Source organism: Sceloporus occidentalis, unplaced genomic scaffold, assembly GCF_023333645.1.
Source record: "Sceloporus occidentalis isolate IW3139 unplaced genomic scaffold, rSceOcc1.0.p SCAF_4, whole genome shotgun sequence".
NCBI lineage: Eukaryota > Metazoa > Chordata > Lepidosauria > Squamata > Phrynosomatidae > Sceloporus > Sceloporus occidentalis.
In genome coordinates this window covers 166,138,689-166,156,839 of record NW_028316984.1, presented here as the reverse complement: position 1 = coordinate 166,156,839, position 18,151 = coordinate 166,138,689, and the positions used below count along the sequence as shown (strand labels likewise).

Sequence of the window (18,151 nt, the reverse complement as noted above, 5' to 3'; positions counted from 1 at the left end):
CTCTGTCTTTGGGACAGTTCTAAATATTATCTTCCTGACAGTGTCAGGAAGACAGAAGAGCTGAAGGCACCTTTAAAGGCTGCAGCTGTGAAGTCATCCAGTGCAAAAAGAGTTCTAGAAACATCAGTAACTAGGCATTTGCTATGACGACAGCACTCTGTTTGGATTGTGATCTTGGTTAGCATTCAGAATGGCAGTTGATTAAAAGAAGCTGGAAGCACAGAGATGAAAGGAATGATGTGCACTTCAGCTGTTTAGCTCTTTCAGCAGATGTGAAATCTGGTAGCTGTTTTGAGATTTCTTTTTTTTTCATCTTACTCCATGGTACAGACACTTCCCTCAGCCATCAGTATTTATTGGGAGGAAGAATTTGGTTTGTATATTCAAATATATTTTAGTGGAAACACTACATCTTTGATCAACAAGCAGGAATTTGGAGCATCCCTTCCCAATCTGCAATCTTCTAAATATGTTCAACCACAACCTTAGCAAATGGGATGATGGGGTTTACAGTTCAACACATCTGGAAGACCCCAACTGGGAAAGATTTGATTATATACTCTAAGCATACTAAGGACAATTGACATTAAATTGACAAATTAGTCAATTTAGTCTGGATTAAGTTGTACTTGTGTGCCTTCAAGTCATTTCTGGTTTATGGCAACCCTAAAGTGAACCTATCACAGGTTTTTCTTGGCAAAATTTGTCCAGAGGAGGTTTGTCTTTGCCTTCTTCTGAGGCTGAGTGTGTGACTTGCCCAACCAAGGTCACCCAGTGGGTTTCCATGGGAGAGCAAGGATTTGAATCCCAGTCTCCCAGAGTCTAGTCCAACACTCAAACCGCTATCAATGCTCTTGAGGTAGCATTGGAACCATTTTTGTATGTTTTTTCTCATAACAGAAGCAGAGGGACAAACAAATGAAATGAGGCCTGTTTTGGGAGCCACATGGCAACGACAGTCCCTCTTTGTATATTGGGTTGGATTTCCAGGATTCCTGCCAGAACCATTGCACCACCAAAATTTGTAGGATTTTGGTGGTGCAATGCAGTACTGGGACAAAAAACAGCTGTTAGGCAAGTAATGTGAAGCTGCTTCCCCTTTCATGCCAAACGTTATTTAAGCTGTCTTTGAAGAATATTACTATGGACTCAAAGTTAACTCAAAATTCTGTGCCATAAAAAGACATTCTATAAGAAAAATGGACTATGCACTAAGCAAAAAGATGTGCTATATGCAAGGTCTATATTTCCCCCTCTTTCCCTCTCCATCCGAGTCCTTCCGCTCCTCCTCCTCCTCCGCACTTTTGCCAGAAAAAAGTCTCTGCTCCAGGCAGTGCTAGACTGCAAGTCTCATCATCCAGCAGCACCACAGACTGCTGGGAACTTCCAGTCTAATAAGACTGCACACTGCAGAAATAATCCAGTTCGACACCACTTTAACGCTATGGAAAATCCTGGGTAGTAGTATGTTGTGGCACCAGAGCTCTCTGACAAAGAAGGCTAAATGTCTCACGAAACTACAATTCCCAGTTGTTGTTGTTATTATTATTATTATTATTATTATCATTTTCTTATATCCCACCTTTCTCTCAATATACGGACTCAAGGCGGCGATTTTCCATAGCAATCATCTAAATTGGTGTCTTTCTACAATGTAGATGGACACCCCATTACATAATTATAACACTCTGATCCTACTATGATTTTAACGTGTTTTTAAAGTTACACAGTTTTAAAGTTATAAAGCCTTATAATGCAAGCCACGCACTGATGGACTATTGCACTATAATTTTTTATTGATTGATTTTATATCCTGCCTTTCTCCCAAAATAGGATTCTGTTAAAGGGGTTTGTTCTTTATAAAAAGAAAGGAACGTATTATTCTAATGTGTCTTGGAATTAAAAGTTATGATAGACAGACAGAAAGACAGACAGACAGAAACACATACACACACACAGAGTGTGTCTTGGAATTAAAAATTGTGTGTGTGTGTGTGTGTGTGTGTGTGTGTGTGTGTGTGTGTCTTGGAATTAAAAATCCCTCTTGGAAGTGGGAATGAAATGTGTGAATGCAACCTGGGTTCTTAGCTCAGCTCAGAAGTTGGAATGCAGTTCAGTGCAGAGCTGGGAAGTTCGCACTTTGCTTTATCGACCTGAATTTATCTGATGTAAACACGTTCAGAGAAAGGACTCAGTTTGCATCTGCACTGAAAAAATAATCCAGTTTGATGCCACTTTAACTGCCCTTGGCTCCATGCTGTGGAATGCAGGGATTTGTAGTTTGTTGAGGCACCTGACAGATGGCTAAACAGCTCCTCAAAACTACAAATCCCAAGATTCCATAGCACGGAGCCATAATGGAAGTTAAAGTGGTGTCATCCTGAGGTAAACACTCAACCGTCTTTCTGTGTCTTGGGGTGGGCGGCTCTTAGCCTCTCAAAATGATGGCACATGGGCGCGTTATAGACTGCCAATTTGGGGCGGGCTGCACCCGCCCCTTTCCGCGGTGTATCGGGGCTTCAGTGGCCAGAACGGCAGCCGCTGAGGCCCCGATCCGCTGCTTTTCAGGCTGCGGGGAAGCAGCAAAACGCCGCTTCCCCGCAGCCTGAAAAGGGGTGTCCCTGGGGCTTCAAGCCCCAAGGACACCCCGCGGTGGCGGGGAGGAGAAAGGGGCCGCTTGGCCCCTTTCTCCATTGCTTCGCTAGGCGCAGCTGTCTGAAGGCTGCGCCCAGCGAAGCAAAGCGCCGCCGCAAACCAGGAAGGAGCTCCGAAACAGAGCTCCTTCCTGGTCCGCGGAAAGGGCGCCCTAGGCGCCCTGGCGCGGAGTGAGGATGTCACGTCCGTGCCGCCCCGTGTAGAGGCGGCACGGCCGTGACGTCCTCATGACGGCGGCCGTCTGGAACGGCCGCCGTCATTTTTTACGCGCGGAGCGTGTATTAGGGTTAGGGAGGTGTGGAAGCACCGCACCTCCCTAACCCTAGTACACGCTCCGCGCGTACTTTCATGGCGGTTTGTAACCCACCTTAGTCTGGACCCCCCTTCCCAAAATCCTGGCTATGTCCCTGATATGAGAGTCAATTTGGTATAGTGGTTTGAGCATTAGTCAAGCTAGTACTCTGCCAGATGAAGGTCCAAATCTCTGCTCACCCATGGAAACCCACGGGTTGCCATAATTGTCCACTAAAACCAGGGACAAAATGTGGAACAAATTTGAGACGAAACTGTAGGACAACTGCAGGACAAAACTCAGCCCAAAATGTAGGACATTTAAGAAAAATGGAGGACCTTAAATGTCCTACATTTTGGGCTGAGTTTTGTCCTGCAGTTTGGTCTCGAATTTCCCTATATTTTGTCCCTGGTAATAGTGGACAATTATGGCAACCGACCTTTGGCAAGTCATATTCTCTTCGCCTTAGAGAGAAGTAATAGCAAATAAATTCTGAATAGATCTTTTACAAAAGTATAAGAGGCTTGCCTGAAGTCAGATTTGACTTGAAGGCACTTAACAACAATAACAATACAGTGCATTTATTTCCCAATACCATAGGAGCAGGAGATGAAGCAGTCATGGGTTATTGTAGCCATGCTTTCTCATTGGGCTCTGCTCTCCTGTTTTCCCCTCTTTACTGTATGAGTTATAGCATAGCTGGAATCCTGCTCACTGCAGTAGGTGAGAGAATGGAAGCTGTGAGTGAGGCTGGCATATCTTCTGAGTCAGTGGCTAAATGTATGGTGGATAAAGGTAGACTTCTAATATGCCAGAGTGCTGAACTTTATACCAAATTCCAAATTCTACCTATTGCCAATGTAAAAATTAAGATGCACCATTAAGCATTATCTACTCTGTTTTTATTCCATTATGCAAGTGTACTGTCATGTATGTAAACCCCATTTTGAAGAGCAAAACCTCCCCAAAGTGTCTGCTGTATTTTTTTCCAAGAAGTTTTTTTTTTAGGGGGGTGTTGGCACCCAAATGAATCAGCAATAGTTTCTGGAAGGTTCAGGAATGGCAGTCAAGTTGGATCCCACCTAATTCCCCTCATTTCCTTCTTGACCCATTCCAGCTCCTACTGAAACAAATTACCAGAATATTACTAATCATCAGCTGTCAACAAGTCTCTGAAAGCTTTGATAGATCTACTTACTAAACCTTTGGAGCAAGAGTTACAGACTAGAAAAAGATCGAAAATCTCTGTATGGCAATTAATACTGGGCTGTAAGGATCATTCTGACTAACCCCAAAGCCTTAACTTTTTAAAAAGGTGTGTATTTTATCGTACTACCTGATTTGTGTTTTAATTTTTACTGACTAAATTGTAATATATCACCGTTCAGTGCAACCCAGTGCCCACAACACGTTTTGGGCTCAGTTCTCATAATCATCCTATTTACCATGTTAGCTGGGACTCAGCTAAAGGATATTAGACTGGGAAAGGCTTGTTTAGAACATTATGTTAACAAGTGAATAATACTGTACACTTAAATCTTTAGATTAGAAACAAAAGCACTCCAACGTTCTCTGTGTTGCACATGCATTGCATGGTTCACCATAGCTGAATTATCTCATTCCTTCACCTTGATGTGTGGTGGCACATTTTCAGGAAGAGTGACCATCACAAAACAGGCTGAAAGGCTGAGTTCTTCTGTTGTATTTGCTGCTCATGTGAAGAGCCTTTTTTGGAGGACAAGATGGCAGATATTATGGCAAACCTGAAAACATTTCAGCCAGATTATGGGACAGGGACAAATGAGCTTGTGGTGCGTCTGAAAGGCCGTGCCAAAGGCCTGACCATAAACGCCTGTGCCCATGCACTGTTCTTCTGCAAATTGCTCCAGGCCACCAGGTATTCCAGGTAAGGAATAAATGTAACTACCTTTTCTGGTGTAGAATAAAGTTACTGGGTTCTTCCTGATAGGACAAACATTTCAGGAGATGGTTGTATTTGTTGCTGTAGTTCTCGGTCTTTTAGTTCTCAGGCAAATTGGTTTTAAGGACCGTATGTTACCAAAATAGAATTCACAATATAATAAAATTTTGTTTTGCCCATTTTTGTCCTTTATAGATATGTATATATAGAGAGGAAGGATCCTGCTTACTAAGATGAAACATAGCCTGATTAATTTTTGTCAGGGGTAGAATTTAGAACAGAATTGTCCCAATTTGGCAAGGACATTCCCAATTAATCCTCTGTTAATGTACTTTCCCACCTCCTTTTAAAATGTCTCAGTTTCTTTCCCTTCCCACTTTCCTTCCTTGTCCTTGGCTAGAAGTAGCAGACAGAGGGAAAGAGAAAAGGGGTGGCTGTGCCCAGCACTGTTTTGTGCTTCCTTGGTGGATCTCTCTCAAAGGAATGTGGACCTCAACTGGAAAATAGGTTGTGCATTTCTGTTCTAAGTAATGTGTAGAGTATCCTTTCTTGTTTGTTACAGTTTTCATTAGGGGTACAGCAACAGGTCTTTTGTGTATTTCCTAAGGCAGAAGGAGGAGAAAAGTAAGGATGAGACTGCTTGCGCCCAAGCATCTAAGGACAACCAAAGCCTGAAGATTGGGATTATTGGTGGAGGCCATATTGGGAAACAGCTTGCTAGGATACTGTTACAGTTGAGTGGCATTTCAGAAAAGAACATCCAGATCTCTACAAGGCGGCCAGAAACTCTATGTAAGAGTCAGATACTTAACAAACATAGGTATATCCACACATTAAATGCAAACCATTCTTGCTTCAGGTTGCATCCCTATTGTTGTTGTTGTGTACCTTCAAGTCATTTCCAACTTTTGGCAATCCTAAAATGACCCTATCATGGGGTTTTCTTGATAAGTTTCATCAGTGGGAGTTTGCCATTATCATGATCTGAGACTGAGAGATTTGCCTCAGGTCACCAGTGGGTTTATATGGCTGAGCCAGAATTCAAACCCTGGTCTCCAGAGTCATAGACCAATGCTCAAACCACTACACCATGCTGGCTCTCATTACATCATTTATGGTAAAAGTCCATTTCTGTCAATGCTTTCTCTGACAATGCATCTCCAGAGGCTGTTGGCTTTCAGCATGAGAGTATTATTACTCTTCCTTCTTTCATTTTTTTACTTTAGAAAGCTGCCAGTACCTACAGCCATACCACCCTGAACACGCCCAATCTTGTCAGAAAGCTGCCAGCACCGAAAAGCTAAAGCAAACCACAGTTTGTCCGTATTGGTTAAAAATGAAGTGTTTGCTCAAATGTTTGAATGTATGGAACAGAAAAATGAGTTCCAGTGTCAAACTGACAAAATTCCACCCTGAAAATGAGACATGAGACTAATAGAAACATGCCTAGGCTTGTTTGGTGGAGTACCATGTATGTTGTGTGTAGTTTATAGTATACTATAGCAACATAAAGAGCTTGGATTGAAAGGGCAGAAGCAAATTACAAGGGCAGCAACAACTCTGGGTATGACTGAATTGATGGAGAACATAAAAACAACAAGTTCAGTCCTAGAACAACCAGGACCTTTCCAGAAACTTCTGTCTGCTCCTGCTTCTTTGGTTTTAGATTATTTAGGCATTAAAAACCCATGCTAAAGGTCAGCCTGAATGTGATGTTTAGAACAGAACATGAGACCAACTGATGGCTTACACTAATAGTCTCTCTGGATATGAAATGCTTCAGTACTGGAGAATATTTCCCACTGGTACATTAGACTGAATGACTCTTTGTGGATTGTCTGACTAAACAGATGGCTTGAAGGTCAGGAAAGTAGTTTCTTTCTACTTTTCACACCCACGTTTTTTCCTATTTGCCTATTTACATGAGGGAAACTCCCATTAAAACAGCTAAGGTAGAGGACATACAAGGTGTGACCTTTGATTACAGTACATGCAGGCACCTAGCCTGCTACAATGTCATTTTAAGTTAGGCTGATGCTATCAGCTTGCACCCATCACAGGGTTGTTGTTGTTGTTGTTGTTGTTGTTTTGCTCTCAGGTGTCCTGTGAAGCTTTCCAAAATTATACAAAACAAGGCCAAATCATGAAAAAGGCCCATTAATGGGTGTGTTTCTTCTTTATGTGGGAGGCTTTTGACTGAGTTGACATTTTCCACCGGCTGAAGGAGAGAGGAGCCTTGTCCCCCAAAATCTGTCCAGAGAGAAGATTGGAGAGATGACACTTAAGAACAGTGGACAAAATGGTGCTAGGAGCGTCAGAGGTTTGAGCATGGAATGATGCTCTCATAATGCATGTGTATATAAACCTATAATGGTTCTGCTTGTCAGTAACAGTTTAAAGTTATATATAACTTTAAATACATTATTGCTTTAATTGGTATTTTATATTCTCCCCCTCTTGATACTGATCTGAGAAGTCACTAATGACCGAGAAAAACTGAGTTCATCCAGATGGGCCAATCATTCTGGTAAAAGTCAGGTTACTCTGTTTCTGGATTTTACATCTTGTGATGCCTTTCAGCAGTTCTTGCTCCTTCATCTAGTCATGCCCTAAATATTATGTATTTCAGCTATGTTTTTCTCACCTTAGATTTGGTTAACTGTAGAGTTGATGAGATTTCCTTCCCAGCCCCCTCCTCCCCAAGTCAACATCTCCCCCTGAAAGTTCCTCCCTCGGCATCCCTATTTCAAGCCCGGCATTTAAAAAAAAAAAAAAACGTTCATAGTTATCTGCAAAAATGTCATAGAGGTAAATAAAGCATTATGCTACTTTAGTAGTATTTGTAGAAAGTTGGGGGAGAAAATAAAAGATTGTGCTATGAATACAGAGGAAGTGTTTAAATTGGTAGCCAGAAATTTAATGAGGGATGGAAAGTCAGAAGAACATTTCTGTGACAATGATTACACCCACATTCAATGTTTCATCAGTGAGTCTGCCCAAAAATATAGAAAGAACCAGGACTTTGGAACCAAGAATTTACCCCTGCCTGTACCAGAAGCTCCTGGGACAGATAAAAGCCCACCCCTACCCTGAATTTTAACCTAGTCCTGGAAGTTCACAAGAAATAGAATGAGGCAGGAGATATGTACGAAATACAGATTTTTGTTTAAAAAATCCTGAGGCTTTTGGCTAGTCTGAATGACCCCACTGTTCAATTTATCATGTATAGGTTCAAGGTTCACACCTTCCAAGCTGTTCTTAAAAATGATCAGAAGTGGGAGCTAAAGACTAGTTGTGATACTTGGTAATGTAATAATTCAAATAGCTGGATATAAGGACATTATTCCAAATGAGATATACACATAGAGGGAGTGATTGGACAGTAAATGGATGCTTAGAACAATTAATTTCTTTTTACTAATCATCCCTGATGATAGAGAGAGGCAGGATTATCAAAAGGCTTTTAATAGTTTTTGAATGCTGGCCAGTTTCTGTGGCTTGGCTTCTTTTGAGCAATGGACTTTAAATCAGAATTTTTGAAATAATGTCAGGTGATTATTTTCCTGCCTATATATATATATATATAGAGAGAGAGAGAGGGGGGTGCATTTATTCATAATCCAGATGACCTGTATTGTGATGCAACTCTCACTATCTATTCCAGATTCTTACCTGTCATTGGATATGAGGCACTGCCTCTAATTAGGCTATCTAATTAATGCTGAGGCCCATTTTCTTTCATAACAACTCATTTAAGCTGAAAGCACACACACATATACACAGGAACAGACATATGGTCCCTGGGCACCCAGCCACCCACTATTGAGAGTAAAGGTTTTGAAAGCATCCTGTTACTGCTTAAGAGGTAAATATCTTCTTAAATAATCTGTCCTCCAGGTCAGGACTACAAGGGTGTATTTAAAGTGATTCCTGGCAGTTCTGGTCTGGAATTCCCTTTTCCTACTGGGTGACCTTGGGCACATGCTCTCAGCCTCATGGGAAGGCAATGGCAAACCTTCTCAGAATAAATTTTGCCAAGAAAACCCCATGATAGGGTTGCCATAAGTTGGAAACAACTTGAAGGCACACAACAAAAAATATACTGTTTGCTTCTCCCTTTTGGAGAGAAGGCATAGGGGAGAGATAATTACCATGTGAAATGGGTTTTAACTGGTCTGCCTGGAAAATCAGAGAGAAGCAATAACAGGATGCTTTCAAAACTTTCTTTGATATATAACAAAGCTGACATTTAACAAGAGCATAAGTGACTGGACAAGCTAAACCAACTTCACTCATCACAACCATTTCAGGCTGGATCACAGTGGGGGAACACAGCCACTCACATGGAAAGGAAGCTGGTATTACAATCTAAAGCCATCTCTTACAGAGACAAGTCATGCATGCAACACCTGAACCTTTGGTCCTCCAGTTGGTTTGAGCCAGCAGTCCCCCAAGCCCTTCCCATTGGCCATAGTTCCGCTTAGTGAATTGTAGAACAAAAACATCAGAAGCATCAAAAGTTCTCAACTCCTGATTTTGAAGCTTGCCTAAACGCAGTGCTTGGAGAAGTTTCCATTTTGGGAGGGAGGACTGCAACTTTCAGAATTAGAGGAGTAATTTCCCCAAGGTATGAATTACATGTGATGTGGTGCAGCTTCAAGAAATGTCGATAGATGCTTTTAATGAAATTGGCTTTTGACAGCAGGGATATGGCGATATAGAGAAAGGTGGGATAGATAATCAGCACCTGTTTACCAATTCCACGTATACCTCTGGTTCTATATTAATAAATAGAAATGATGATGATGATGATGATGATGATGATGATGATGATGTACTGTGCTTGAGATAACGATCCACAATACGTTTACTTGAAAGAAGGTCCCTTTTTGCTTTGACAAGGTTTATTCTCAAATCTGCACAGGATCAGGGCCTCAAAATATTAAGTAATTAGGTGTTGTTAAGTATAAATAGGGTTTACCTTTAATTCTTCTTTTTATCTTTTCTAGCAGAATTCCAGGAGCTGCGAGTTAACTGCTTTTATGACAACAGGAAACTCACTGAGTGGGCAGATGTTGTATTCCTCTGCTGTCTTCCATCTCACCTTCCACGCATTTGCTCAGAAATTCAGGATATACTCCAAAAACCCTGTATTATATACAGCCTTGTTACAGGGGTCCCTCTGGCCAGGTATTGTACACCATGACTTTTGATCCAATTTCATTTGGGGGAAGGAAGAGATGCTTGCTTCTTTCCACATGGTTTCCAAAAGAGCAAATTTTTAAAATGCGGTCACTGGTCAGGTTTAGCATATTGTCTAGTTATAAGAAATTAGAAGTTAGAAGAATCTAACTCATAAGAAATTGAGTCCTTGCTGATATGTAAGGGAATTTGTAAAGTTTTCAGGACTTGGAAACTGAACCCAGGCTTTTTTATATGTACCTTGAAATTCAGAAAGTGGCAGTGTGCTACCAGGTCTTTAGCTGCAATTCTCTTTAGACTTAGCTCCTCTGGCTTTAAGGGAGTAAACAGCTGCTTGGTGGATTGGGAGGAACACAACTATGATGGGAGGTTGTTGTTGTTGCATGCCTTTAGACCCTAAGGCAAACTTATCATGGGGCTTTCTTGGCAAGATTTGTTCAGAGGGGTTTTGCCATACATAGAGATAAATCCTCCCCATGTTCACAGTGCTCTTAACTGTATATGGGGCTGAGAAAAATGTCATTGGTGCCTTCCAGTGCCGAACTGCAGGGAGAAGCAGGGAAATATAAATACATTATTTATTAGTATATTATTATTATTATTATTATTATTATTATTATTATTATTATTCCATATCACTCAGTTGGTAACTCCACTTCAGGTTTTAGTTCAAACTTTACATTATCTATCCAAAGAGCCAAATCTGTTTTGGAAATTGGGTTCAGCATTTTGAACAGCTCTGTTAAAGTTTAAACTAAAACCTGAAGTGGATCGACTCACCCACCGACACGAAAATTACCAGCTGCCATTAATTTTTGCACAGATGCAAAAAACATACTTTGTGGATTGTAAGTAAAGGCATTTTAATTAAAAGATAATATTGATCTAATGCCAAAGTAAGCTATTTTATAAAGTTGACTCCTGGTTCCATACAAAACCTTAAAACAGTACTCAATTACAGTTTACAAAAGAGCTAACATTTATATGTCCTGCACAACAAACTAAGCTTAGAATACCCATATCCACACACATCCATAATTTGAAAGCTGTCCCTTCAATATGATTTTTAAAAAGTTCCAATCAATCTAGTCATTTTTCGCACAGTGCAAAATGACCTGAGGTGAAATTACACCTAAGTAATTAAGCCTCTGCACACTTGAATAAGGTTTGGTCCGCTTGGTCCAGTAAGTTGCATTTACTGCTTTGCTATGCCATATATTCTTCACTCAGTGTAAAATATTTTTGTCTGCATATTTAGCAAACAAGTCTGATATATGCAATAACTCCTTGGTCTGTATGGAAACTGCTATGCAAAAGACACAGGCTATTGGGGGAAAATTTTCTTCGTATGGTAGAATGTTACTCTACAGATGTATTTCATTCCCCTTCTGTAGGCTTGCCTGGCAGAAATGAATTGTCTGAATTACTTAGCTCTTGTTTATTTTCAGGGTGAAGCAACTCCTTTCTTCTAATTCCATTTTGAGGCCACAGTACAAGTTCATAGACAGTGATCTTACTCATATATGGTTAGCAAACCGGACTGTTGTGGAAGCCCTCAAAGACCCAGCTGTTATCCAGGCTACATGTCCCTGTAACCAAAAAGGTGAGTGAACTATTTTCTTAACTTTGCAGCTTATGTACAAAACAACACCAACAATATGTACTGCAAAGGCTCTTACAACTGCTGGAAAACAACTGTGGGTCAGGTGGTTAATGGATTGCGAAAATCTCTGAATGAAATCACCACAGGTTGGATCATAATAGCACAAGAATAAAAAATTCTTCTACTTGGAATATGCCACATTATCTGCTGATTCCTCATTGCTAGACAGAATCTGAATCATTGATGGACCAAAACGCCAGTTAGTACCAGTAGGTATACCGTTAAATTGAGAATAATAATAGGTTTCACAGTCTATCAGATGTCATTAAATGGAGTTTTGGGCCATCCGTTATTTGGATTATTGGATACAATCTAGTAGTTCATCATCCAGTTCCTCAATGGATAATGTTCCAATAAGTGTCACTTTTTATAATTGTGCTGTTGTGAGTCTAACTATAGCAATTTCAATCAGATTTTTATTGATTTATTTGCTCCTGAGCATCTGTCAAGACTGGAACTACAATTTTTGCTTTCCCAGAGGTGCTGAATCTTATTTTGTAGGTCTCAGTATTTCATAAAGTTTTTCTTTCTCTTCGTCTTTGATTTTTGCAATGCCCAGAGATTGCCACATCTATAAACCAGACTTTCTTTTTCTCAATGACTGTTATGTTATTCTAATTACCTAATGTTTTATCTTAAACCCCCATAAGAATTTAACTTCATAATTTTCAACAAATATCCAAACTTGCATTCCCATCAGTTTTTTAAAAGACAGTGAATAGTCATTTCATCTTTCTCTGCATAAATGACATTTTCCCACTTGGTTATTGCTTCAATATTTGCCTTTTCTCTTGAGCTGTAAATATAAATACTTCTGTTTTTTGGCCCATTCTATAACCATTTCCTAAATGTTCTCATTTTTTTTCTTTCTGTACTTTTAATATACTAACCAGATAGTGGTTTATTTTGTCAGGCTTCAATTTTATTTTTCATGTTTTCATAGGCATCTTTATTTCTTGTATTCAATACATATCTCTTTGGACATCTATCAACAGACTTTCTTTGATATATACTCAAGGATCTTTTCTCATCTTCAGCAGTTTCTTTTACTTGTAATAATCCATGGTTACCAGTGCTACATAGAAGAAACAGGCGATTAATGTCTCACTGAGAGTGTAAAACATGGTTTGCTATCATAATTTTCTGGATGTTTCTATTTAGATTATTTCTATTTAGATTACTTTCATAAAAATTTGACCTAAAGTGCCACCCTACAACTTGTGCCACAGATGAGCATTTTTATAATTTGTATCTGTTTTCTTTTTAGCTTGTTATCTGCTAATTTCCTTTTATTTTATGTACCACCTAGCCTACACTCTTGGCGCTGAATGCACAAGCAGGATACAATGGGCTAACCCTGTCATATCCTGCCTGGGGATCCAGCCTGTTCCTGCCCCTGACACTTACCTGGTCTGGTATGGAGACAGGTGGGTGTTTAGACACCCACCCACCACTGCACCATCACACTCTGGAGTTGCCTCCGCACCTGCACCTGCCTTACTCTCTGCCACCATAGCCCATGGGGTGGAAATAGGGCACCTGACTTCACTCACACAGCCAGGTGTCCTCTTCTGACACACAGGCTGTGACTGGGGCCCAGATGTAGAATGGTGGGACAGCAGGTCTAAAGATGGTATTGCCTAAAGATGATAAAGTGGCTAGTAACCTCAAAGTTGGACATTTATAATGTGCTGTACATTGGGATACCTCTGTACCAAGTTCAGAAACTTTGGTTAGTTTAAAACACAGCAGCCAGATTGATTGCTGGGGCATCCAGGAGTGATCACATTATAGCAACGTTAAAATCACTCCACTGACTGCCAATTAGTTTCTGGACAAGGTACAAAATGTTGGTTATTACGTTTAAAGCCCTACATGGTTTGGGTCTAGGTAACCTACAGGATAAACCCAAATCATCTGCCCTGCACGGTCATGTTCTCTGGTGGACAGTTATTCCAGCCAGCCAGGATTAGGTTATCCCCCAGAGAACTTTTTCTTTAGCTGCCCCCTGAATTTAAAAGAACATTAAAGACCAGTTACTTCCAGCAGGCTTATCTAAATTATTTTTAAATTGTGAATTTTAAATGATAAATTTTAAATGTAGATTGTTTTAATACTGTATGTGCACATTTTACTTGTCCTTTTAAATTGATGTGTATTTTAACTGATGTTGTTGTTGTTTTCCACTGGTGGGTGGTAATAATAATAATAACAATAGGCTGTCACGGCAGAGTTTCTTGGAAACTCCAGCACAAATTGCCTGTTTTAAAAGACTACACTAAGAGCCGGTTGGGCCAGGGTAAGGCCAGATCTGCCAGAATGGTGTCCAGTCTGCTTGTCCATGGTCCAGGGCTGTTGGCCTGCATTGTCTAAACAGGACAACACTGGGCCAGGGGAACATGGGCTTTTTGGCCCGTACATACAGCCAGTGTCTCTCCAAATCCCACAGATTATCACCACAGATCTGTAGCCACATCCTAATTAGTCAGTTATCTCCTCCCATCCTCCTAATTTATTTAGCCTAGGTTCCTGTGTAGATGAGAAAGTGGAAGTCTCAGGTACACAATGCAATATACTGTAGTAGTCTGAAGTGGTCTGGAAAAGACTGTTTCTAAAAAGTAGATGCCTCTGTGGCCTGACACACAAACTCAGAACAATGAGATGGTAGAGATGATGAAAGAAGCCATATATTTCTAATGTGGCTTCTTTCCTTTACAAAAATAGTACCTGCAAGTAAAGAAAAACAAAACAAAACAAAAAAACCTAGCATTAGCTGTGTCACCTTTATGCAGAGAGGAACAAAAAAATGGTTCCTCTGTCTGTAGTCCTAAAATGATGCTTCAGCCACATCATGTTTGCTTCATTTTGCACATATAAATGGAATATTAATCCTGGGAGAGGACGAGTACAACCCATGTTCTTGTAATACTGCCATTTTTAATGGACTTGGCCAGTAATGGGTATTAAGCATTCTCCAAAGGGAAGTTCATAAATTAATAGGGGGAAAAAGTATTTATTTGGCCCATGGTTTACTTTTGAGCATAGGTGCAGAATGTGTGGCCCTCCAAATATTACTGGACTGAGCTCTACCCAACATAGCAGAAAGGTAGGTAAGATGGCCGTTGCAGTTCAAAAACAAACGAAAGACCATATGTTTGCTACAGATATGCAAACTATAAACATTTTGTAAATCTCATATTTCCTTTATTTTACAGGGGAAATTGTTGTCAATAGAGAGTGGCTGGCAGCAGTTTTCTATGCAGCTCTGAACAGCTATACATGGCAGAGTTTGTCCTATGCAAAGGCCCTGATTTTACTCAGTCAGGTGTGCTTTCCTGAAGATGAATATGGAGAAGATAAATTACCAACCCTTCTGCTTTGTGAAAACTTTATCAACCCAACCTTTGCTTCCTCCCTGGAACCCGATGAGTAAGTTGGATCAATCTGGAAATTGTAGCGTTTAATCTTGCCTATTTAACTTTTTGGGGTTTTTTGCAAGCTAGTGGGGCATTGTTTATAGTAGAGCTGCATAATACTTAATGGTCAAGATCCTGTGCATTCTTAGCACAGCACAAATATACACCAGCGTAGTCACACAGAATCTGAGAGATGCACAAGCAATAGCCTTCAACGCACCCACTGTACAATGGTCAGTTAGTTTCCTACTCTCACAAGATCAAATGTCTGAGAAAAAGTTTTTTCTCTCTCACACATTGTGTGTGTGTGTGTATGTGTGTGTGTGCTTCCAGACAATTTGGCTGCAGTAGGGACTGCACTTATGCAGTCTGTGAGATGTGCAACTACTTGTACAGCTATTTTTACACTAGTGTAATGTCCCAACAGGATTCCAACAAATACTGTAATTATTTAGGAGCAGTCTTTCTAAGTAAAACAGTTCCTTCCCGAAAGGGTAACAATAGCTTTGATCCGCCAAGGTTTTTTTCTTGTTCAATCCTTGGCTCACTTTAAACTTCATGAACAAAGATGAGGAAAATGCATCAAATTGGATGCAATTGGAATTGGATGCATATAATAATAATAATAATAATAATAATAACAATTATTATTATTATTATTATTATTATTTATATTACCTGCCTCTCCCGATGGATCGAGGCAGTATTACAACCATAAAACAGCAGTAACATCTAGGTTGCATGCAATAAAACAATACATCACTCAAAAAATACAGTTTAAAACAATAAAAACATCATCTAAAATGCACAATTACAGCTCCATGTTTGTGCCCTTAGAGACTCCTGGCAGTCCCCAAGGTCTGCCAAATTTTGATACAATTTTCAGGGAATTTTCTGTCTGAAACCTGTGCCAAAACACATACAAATAGAGCAATTAGCCTTCCTCCATACCTAGCCCCCCCCCCCCAATCATTTTTTTCTGACCAAAAATGGTAACTAGAAGTTCCCTGACATTACTTAGACCATTGCAGCTCATGGAGGAAGAGGATGAAAATGGGATTCTACCATCCATGCCATTGCCTACCCTTCTTCTAAATGATTCAAAAAGTACGTAATTAATAATTGTGTCTGGGGTTAGTTTCCACTTGGTCAGCTGGTGACTTCTAAAGTTACGCTGTATTGGATTAGTCCCTGTTTGGTTAACTCTAAAGTCATGTGAGGCTATTGGAAATAGGCTGTTGAGGCATTTCCATGATAATCTTAAATTCAATTCTAGATGTGGCTTTCCTTAGTGTTGTCATGGCTACTAAATATTGGCAGCAGTAATGTGGAAACTCTCTGTGCAATTGGAACTATTTATTAAATGACCAATCTTTAAACATTACACCTGTTCAAAGAGCTTCTCCTGGCATTTCCAACAAAAGTAATGTTTGAAATGGCACTAATGAATGTCGCTGTGATGTTCTCCCATTTGTTCATTTTCTGGCACTACATACGTGAATGCCTCCTGTGTATCTGTAATTTTCTTTAGCAATAGGTGCCACAGGGGAAGGGAACAAATAAGAAACATAGGGATGAGTGCTTAGCGGTACAGTTCTGCTGAACACCCTTTGCTTCTGTTAGCCCAGGAACAGAAATTTCTATTGGCTGTTATTTCTAAAATAGAGGACATTGTTAGCTGGACATTATAAAAAAATGCAAATTAATTTTAAAAAATCAAGAGCACATACTGTCATATCTATTTTATCCTTTTTGAGACAGTTTTCACCATTAACAGTAGCAGAAAAAATAAAATAAATAATTAGTTAACTGCTATTTACTCCTACTTCTACATGCAATACTTCTGTAATGGCAAAATGCCAGATACAGAACTGACTGGGGGGTTACGGCTTCAGAAATCCAATACAGTAATAGTTGCTTTTTGTCTATTCCTAGTCCCTTACCCTGGTTTGACTTGACAACTGTTCAACTGAGAGATTCACCTTTTGGCCAGCTTCTTGCAACCGATACAACCTTCCAGGACAACATTGCTTCATTCTACTGTAACATGACTGCAGCCAGATTTCCCACAAACAATGAAGGCACCATGGCAGTTTCCTTAAAAAAGACTTCTCTTTCAGCTGTGCTACTGAACCCCACCAAAAGTCTGAATTGGGCTGTGATGTCTAAAGCAGAAGAGGCATCAAGCACTGATTCTGAAGAGACTTAAATCAAACCTTTTTTAATTCCTAATCTTCAGAAGTAGGAAGAGTTTTACTTTTTAGTAAATATATTTTCCAATATATTTTATGTCTTAAAATAATACAATTGACACTGGGGATAATCATAAGCTTCCCCTTTTAACCATCTGCATTGCAGGAACCTAATAGTCATTTGCAATGAAAATATGTGTAGGGGGTGTATTTTGCAATGGAAAACCAGTAACAACAGGTGCAGTACAGAAAGAAACTCTTACAAAATTAACTGGCATTTTTATTTTACTTTAGGAGGCAATGATATTGATCTGTAAGTTATGGAAAAATAAAATCAATAGCTGTAATACAATTGTTTGAGCTTTGGTTCTTTGAACTTCTGTCTCACTAGAACTGTGTTCCACCATCTGCCATTGCTCACATTTAAAAATCCTATCTGAATAGAAGTACTGTAGTAATTTAAATAAACAGTATTTGTACTCCTGCAGTATGATGCTAATGACTGGTTACATCTGGCTCTGGTTAAGATTAAAGTAAGAATTGCATGTATTGGTTTTAAGGTTGTGATGTTAAGCAATTTCATGCGAGAATATGCTATATTAAAATCGGTAGAACAAAAAAATGCATGTGATTTATCTTTTAAACAATGTTGATAATGATTCAGAAACCTCTAGTGCAGGGAGAACTTGTTTTCTCCTATATAAGCAAAGGATCATATTGTATAAAGAAGTCAGGGATAAAAACATCCAGATCTTCCTCTGCCTGCTAGTAGAATTATTATTATTATTATTATTATTATTATTATTATTA

At 39.7% G+C, this 18,151-nt stretch overlaps 1 protein-coding gene across 2 annotated transcripts; it reads left to right on the top strand.

The window, feature by feature from the left end:
- Window positions 1–252: 252 nt before the first annotated feature.
- Window positions 253–17,841, top strand: NOXRED1 (NADP dependent oxidoreductase domain containing 1). 2 transcript variants are annotated; one of them, XM_089523569.1, is made up of 7 exons: window positions 253–282; window positions 4,602–4,853; window positions 5,476–5,660; window positions 9,878–10,058; window positions 11,519–11,673; window positions 14,949–15,162; window positions 17,085–17,841. In XM_089523569.1, exons 2-7 carry the CDS (start codon window positions 4,690–4,692, stop codon window positions 17,356–17,358), a joined length of 1,173 nt encoding a protein of 390 aa, XP_089379695.1. In that variant the 5' UTR covers window positions 253–282; window positions 4,602–4,689; the 3' UTR covers window positions 17,359–17,841. The 2 variants fall into 2 exon arrangements, with proteins under 2 accessions (XP_089379695.1, XP_089379696.1); XM_089523570.1 differs by lacking the exon at window positions 253–282 and adding an exon at window positions 318–373.
- The last annotated feature ends 310 nt before the right edge of the window (window positions 17,842–18,151 follow it).

Excerpts from the sequence above, each read along its gene's own strand:
- NOXRED1 (XM_089523569.1), top strand. The coding sequence starts at position 4,690 with ATGGCAGATATTATGGCAAACCTGAAAACATTTCAGCCAGATTATGGG. Across the intron at positions 4,854-5,475 it reads CAGGCCACCAGGTATTCCAG|GCAGAAGGAGGAGAAAAGTA; the intron begins GTAAGGAATAAA and ends GTATTTCCTAAG. Across the intron at positions 5,661-9,877 it reads AAGGCGGCCAGAAACTCTAT|CAGAATTCCAGGAGCTGCGA; the intron begins GTAAGAGTCAGA and ends TATCTTTTCTAG.